Here is a 6,985-nt window from a genome sequence, read left to right as displayed (position 1 = left end):
GCCTTTGACTGGACTTAAACATCCAGGGGTCCTTTACCTTTTTACGTTTACCTTTAATGGTAATAAAGGAGAGGCAGTACTACCTAATCACCTCATTTTAATGCATGGATCAGTATTTAATATTCACAAAGAAGTATTTCCATGGAGAAAATTAAGAGCTGCCAACACATCCCTGTAATATTATTTTAGGAGTACAAGGGGCCTGGTGCCCAAATATCTCATTGTGTTACACTTGTCATTGGTTCTCCTAAACTTCTCTACGGGTAGATACCAGCAAGAGTCACATGCCAGATATGTCACTGTCTCGGCTTTAATTCATACATAGATGTCCATTTTATCTCTATCGTTATTGAGTTTTCTGGGAAACTGTAGAACCTAAACACAATGAAGGATTGAATAAAAACCAGCTTTTAACACTGGGAAACAACAGGCTGGTCTTTACATCATAGTAACTAACTGGTTGGCGATGACATTTGCTTCTGTCCCCAAGGAGTTTGGTGACCATATATTATATGCAACTTACTGAACTGAGTACAAAACTCCTTTTGGTGGGCACATTTTAATCAGTGTGGGATTTCTTCATGACAGTAAAACTAACTTGTTGTAAATATTTTATAAAATTAAAGCAATGGTTTTTAAGAAAGAAGTGTGGATTTTGTTTTGTTTTGTTTGTTTGTTTTTGCAATTAATCAATGTAAGGTAAGTGATCCTACCTAGAAGCATTTATTTCCTAAAGAGCTGAATAACCAGCCTCTTGAAGTCATAGGCCTCACTCAGGCAGCCAGCTGGAGGCAGGCAAAGGGAGAGCAGCACAATTTGCACTCCACAGATCACTTTGTCACACAAAGCTTCATGTTACACAATGACTGTACAGTATGCTGTACAACAATGCCCAATCTTCACAGCCTTTCCCATTTAAAAAGTAGAGAGGAGCACTCTAATTAGACAATTAATGATAGAGAGGTCACCATATATCCCATTAATATATGCAACCAACTCCCATATATTTGAGGGCATACATGCCAGCAAATTGTGTAGAAACTGCTGAAACATTCACTTTGGAAGGAAATAGTTGAGCTTCCTGTGTTTGTTGTCTTCACTTGATTAAGGAGCAAAATACATTATTATGGGCTTCAGAGTCAGGTAAAGGTACGGACAGAGTTTCTTCAGTAATTTCCTCTGGATGAAACATCTAGTAAAACTCTTACAGTGGATATTGATCTAGGAGGCACTTTGCCATTTGGGCAGTCCTTAATTCATTTCTAGTCAGAGGGAGGCAAGCACATGGGCGCTCCATTGATTGCAGTGCTAGAGTTAAGCATGTGCTATTAAAATCAATGAGATCTTAAAGTGCTTAACTGTGGCTGGATTGTGCTCCAAGTGCACTCCGTAAGGCCAGGAATTGACATGTCCAAGTGTCCAGGTTCCTCTGTAGTACTAGTACTCACTACCTGGGGCAAAACCAACCATATTAGACAGGCATCTCTTTGCATCACTAAACTTAGAATACAACCAATCTTCATAGAATGGTTGGGGCATGTCTGACAATGCAATTAGGGTTGACTAAGAAATGTGGTTTAAGAAAACAGTGAAAGCAGCCACTGCTAATCTGCTTCTAGCTCCTGTTGCTCGGTCCCTGCTCCTGCCAACCTAGCAGTTTGAAAGCACGTCAAAGTGCAAGTAGATAAATAGGTACCGCTCTGGTGGGAAGGTAAACAACGTTTCCGTGCGCTGCTCTGGTTCGCCAGAAACTGCATAGTCATGCTGGCCACATGACCCGGAAGCTGTACACCGGCTCCCTCTGCCAATAAAGCGAGATGAGCGCCGCAACCCCGGAGTCAGCCAACGCTGGACCTAATGGTCAGGGGTCCCTTTACCTTTACCTAAGAAATGTGGTTTAAGAAAACAGTGAAAGAAGCCACTGCTAATCTGCTTCTAACCAAGGCAGCAGATGGCCTAGACTTCTTTTTCCTCCATCCCATCTTTTAAAAGGATGCTTAAAGGAATAATTAAATCACCCTGAAAGAATAGTAAGTCTGACTAAACAAAGTTCTTACCATTCCTCTAGATGATCTTTGGGCTTTGGCAAGCCTGGGGGCCATCCAATGAAACTAAATGGTGGGAGATTTAGGACAGACAAAAGTACTTCTCCACACAGTACATAGTTGCCAACTTATCGAGTGCCTTATAAGAGGACGTGACAAATTAATGGGTGGAAATGCCATTTTACTTTAATACTTGTATGCTATTTTCTCAAGAGGAAATGAGATCAAACTAGCTCATATCAACAAGGCTATCAAGCTGCTACTCAACTCATGGCTGTTATGATGACTCTATGCTGCTTCCAGGAACAGAGGCAGTAGGCCTCTGAATTGTGGCAATATTAGCAAGAAGAGCAAGAGAGGGCTACTGTGCTGATGTCCTGCTTTTGCTTCTTTGGGGCGGGGGGGACTGGTCTCATAGGCACCCAGTTAGCCACTGTGGGAAAGAGGATGCTGGAAAGCTAAGCCTTTCTTCTGAACAAGCAAAAGTTGGTAAGAATGTTGGGTGTTTTGCCTGATCTGGTATAGTTGCTTGCCAAAGGTTGTGCACATATGAAAAACCACCACTACAAACAAGAATCCCTTTAGCGTGATTCTACCATTGTTTAACAGTAGTTTCTACAATTTACTGTAAGCACAGGCAGGTGACCCCATATTTACTCTCAGTTTTCAATTAGATCAGCCATTGTTTAAAGATGTGATAGGTTGCTTGAAATGCGAGTCAAATGTAAGGCTGACTTTGCACAAAGTGAAGTTTTGCAACCAGTGCCTCCACCCACTGCATCTTTACACAAGCCCCCCCCCCCCCATTACATGGTGGCAGCACCCTTTGGGACTGCATTAATGTATCACCCCCCAACCCAAGGAGCGATATCAGTTCACAGATAGATTGCCTCTATGTGAGGACCCCACCGAGTCTGAAACAACATATGCAATGATCCGTGTCTCAAGCTGTCTTTTCTCCATATGTACCACAGATCTGTACAACTAATTTTTGAGTTCCTCCAAAATCCTTTAACTGAATATTAAGCAAAATTGTTCATTTGTATTTCAGTTAGCGATGAGCAACAATCTACATGCTGCCTTTCCACTCAAGTCAGCGAAGCCCGAGGCTCTTAATCTCAGGGTTATAGGTTTGACCCCCACTTTGGGCAAAAGATTCCTGAACTGCAGGGAGTTGGGCTGAGGTGACCCCCATGGTCCCTTCCAACTCTACCAATTCTATAATTCTATGGAGCTCCAGGTGATAGACTCTTCCCAAACTATTAATGGTAGCAGTGAAGTTCAAAGCCAAAGCCCATTCCTCCTTCAGACTGTACTACTTTGAGATGCATCTGAGGATTATTCAACAACCCACCCATAGCAAAATTCCCCTGTGGATGGGAAGGTAGCATGTCAGAAAGACAGGTTCTAGTGAAAACTGCTCCCTAGTGTACTAGCTTTCTATGCAGAGCATTTTTTATGCTGGAGACCACTTGAACTGTATGTTCTTCCACACCTCACACTGTGCCCTAGAAAAGACCTGTCACAATCTTTTTCTGAATGTGTGAAATTCCAAACTGTTCAGTCACGTCTACCAATCAATCTGGATAGCAATTAAAACTATTGCTATGGAAATTAGATCTTAAAAGGCAGCTATCAAACAAATTGTACTGAAATGGATTGTCACGAAAGTAGTAGCTGTTGAACGGGTTCAGGCATTATGCTTTTTATAAACCAGTATTAAATTTATATGCCATCCTTCACTCGAGGACCACAGGGCAGTTTACAGAAAAGTTATCAGATAAAAATAATGGTACGAAAATGTTGATATGCCAACAGTAAGCAGCACTCAGGCAAGTTCTTTCTTTCACTAGCTTAAAGTGTCAGAAGATCTGGAATACTTTAACACATCTTTGTCCTTGTAAATACTTTCTAAATACTTACAAAGCATAACTATTATAGGTACACTTCTCAAAATTTATCATCTTTCTGTTTTTTTTTATTTTATTTTAAAGCAGTTATCCCATAGCTGATTTCTTTTTTTCCAGCATCTCTTTCACAGTGGCTGAGTTTGTAAGAGGGCCGATGAATGTTTCTCCATTGTCTTCCCACTCCTTTAAACACACGCACACACAAAGGAACCACAACACTAATTATGTAAAATTGTAATTTATTTCCCTCCCAAGTATCCAGAATAGCCCATCAATAAACAAATTAACAAAATGATGTTCATGTGGAAGTAAAGGATAAGGCGGTCAGATTACACCAAAGGAAACCTAGAAGTCCTGTTAATGGGATAGTGCAAGTTAACAGCATGTTGCTGGCCATGTCAACACCTTCATTTGGATTTTAAAAAAAGTTTTACTTAACCATTTGATGAAATAAGAACTTTGGAAAGATGCTGTCCAAAATGACACTAACGTATTTACAAACCGCAGGGAGCAAAGAAAAAAAAAAGATTAAAAATAAAAACACAGAGAATTTATGAAAATATAGGTTTCCTATTTCCACCCCACAGGAGTCACGGCTGCTGTTTTGAAAGGCTTATGAGATGGTTTCGAGCTTTCAGAGTTCATCTTTTTCCCGCAATAAGGTGTATCTATGTCCACTGGGTGCTAGCTTCTGGAATGAACTTTCAGGTGGGCTGCTTACTATGTCTTGAAGTGGCTGGAAAGAACAAAATCACAGATATACTATAAAGAAGATATGGACTAGGAGTCACTAACCATTTTGGACCCATTTGAAAATTTGATGATGTCATGGGCACTGTCACAGAATGGTTGCCATCAGTCACATACCCATTTCCCAAAAGGGAAGCTGGCAAGACTGAAAAAAAAACAACTTGCTCAGCAAAATGAGGACAAGGCAGAGGTGGAGTCTGAACTCCAAAACTCAACACCACTCTTTCGAATCCACAAGTTCTCTGCTCCAACAGAGCACCCATTTCATAGAAAGCTCATCTCTCCTGCCCACGGTCAATATTTTTTTCCTTCCTTGGATCACCCCCCCCCCAAAACACATTCAAGCGTCTTCAGGAAACGACACCCATGCACACCCTCTCTCCCCACCCCAAGTCACCCTTCTAAACACAACCTTTACCACTGGCCCTCTTATTCTGAAGCAAATGTTTGTTTAGTTTGGATAGCTCTGATTTTGGTATTGTCCTCTGCTGTATAACTGGATTGACTGCTGGCATTTTATTACAGTTATGTCCTGCCTTTCTTCCATCTTGGAACTCAAGGTTGTGTACATCTGGTATCCAGGCAGTCATCCATCCAGACACTGACTAGATGCAGAACTACTTAGCTGCAATAAGATGAAAGCCTCACCTGCCTTCAGACTAGCCCTATGTGTTTGTGGAGAAGGGGAGTTGCTCTGGGGGAGTCAGCCACAGAAGCTGTCTCAGGTAGCAGGAAGGTATGGTGGGGGGTTGTCAGCCAGACTATTACTGAGTGAAGTATGCTAATAGGGTTGTTGTTGTTTTTAACTCCAGTTCATCCAGGTCCTCCCAGGCAACAGGTCATGCCAGTGTTAGAAACTGAGATATGAAAGCTAGGAGCTAAATGGCACCTTAAACCTGGTTATGGGCACAACAACAGACCATCTAGGCGCCCTTTTAAAATATAATAATAATAATACAAAGCTGAAAATGAATGAACTGCAGCTAAAAATATTATGTTCATTTTTCACATGGTCAAGTCTTTCCCCTGCCCACCCCCCTGCCACTATTCTTAAGAGTGTCTCTTTTCCAGTCATCAGAGTGGAAGCTGGAAGTGGGAAGGCAGAAAAAGGTCTTCCTTTTCTTCCATTCTGCACTTTTAATCTGAAATCTTAAGCACAGTACTGTGCCCAGAGCTCAGAAACTGCTCACGCTAATGGAACTCCCTGTTGCAATTGTTGGGATGCGACCGGAAACAGGGGCAATTGGCAGGCCCCCAGCTGGCTCCAGCCCACTATAGAACCTACTCCATGGTGGCCAAGAGTTCTCTTCCCACCATCACTGCATCTACACAGAATGGTCCAGAGGAACCACTGCAGGAGATCAAAGTTCCCTGTGGAGGCAATTCCCTGGGGACAACTTGCTGTAACTCTTGCTGTAACTCTTTTGCAATACACTTTGTACACTTTGTAGACAAAATCCTTGCATTTGGATGCCCTGTTTTGATGGATTTGGTTCTACTTGAATTCTACCTTTGCCCTAGACCAGGGATGTTCAACTTACAAGAGACTGCGATCTACTCCTACTATAAAAAAACTGGCAGTGATCTACCCATTGGATTGACAAAAGTTGTTGAGCTTTTCTTATTATTATTATTATTATTATTATTATTATTGGGGGGATTGACTGTGATCTACCACGGACCCCCCGCGATCGACCAGTCGATCACGACCAACCTGTTGGGACATCCCTGCCCTAGACCTTTACCCATCCTGGCCAAAGCTGACACACAGGGAGTGTGAGTTGCTGCAGTGGTAATGCCACGCTTCAGCAGAGAACAATACTATCAGGAGCCTCAAGCAGATGGTAGATCAATCTATTTAAAAATCTTGCTGGACCCAATGATGTTAAGAGAACCCCTTTCACAAGGTGACCATGTGTGTGAGGGCCTTCTCTGTGATGGCTCACTGTCTCTGGAACTGTCTCCTCCTGGGAAATTTTTATGGCTCCCTTCACTGTGCTTAGGGCAGTTAGAACACTATCAAGGCTTTCTTAGCCTTCCTAGGTATTTTGGGGACACTGAGTGTTGACTGTTGTATGTTTATATTGTTTTACTGTTTTTCTGATCCCCTTAGGAAGAAAGAGTAGTTTAAATAAATAGTGTGTGTGTACAGGATTAAAAATTACTAGGTTTTAATGACAATTACTTATATTCAATATATAAATTTAAGTTCAGTTTTGATGTGGTAAAGATCAATATTCCCACCCCACCCCGCCGCAAATGGCAAATAATTCCTCCTGA

General features: G+C 41.9%; 1 protein-coding gene across 1 annotated transcript in view; it reads right to left on the bottom strand.

Annotated features, from left to right (window-relative positions):
• Nucleotides 1-4,177: 4,177 nt before the first annotated feature.
• The window catches only part of ERP44 (endoplasmic reticulum protein 44), a 31,066-nt gene continuing 28,258 nt past the window's right edge, over nt 4,178-6,985 (bottom strand). Inside the window, exon 12 of the mRNA XM_083583363.1 lies at nt 4,178-4,691. Within this exon, the coding sequence (XP_083439489.1) occupies nt 4,590-4,691 (102 nt within the window). The 3' untranslated portion in view covers nt 4,178-4,589. The remainder of the gene's footprint in view (nt 4,692-6,985) is intronic.

The sequence above is a fragment of the Podarcis filfolensis genome (assembly GCF_964270895.1).
Source record: "Podarcis filfolensis genome assembly, chromosome: 13".
Lineage (NCBI taxonomy): Eukaryota > Metazoa > Chordata > Lepidosauria > Squamata > Lacertidae > Podarcis > Podarcis filfolensis.
The sequence above is the reverse complement of the archived record's forward strand: the minus strand, read 5'-3'. Positions and strand labels throughout refer to the sequence as shown.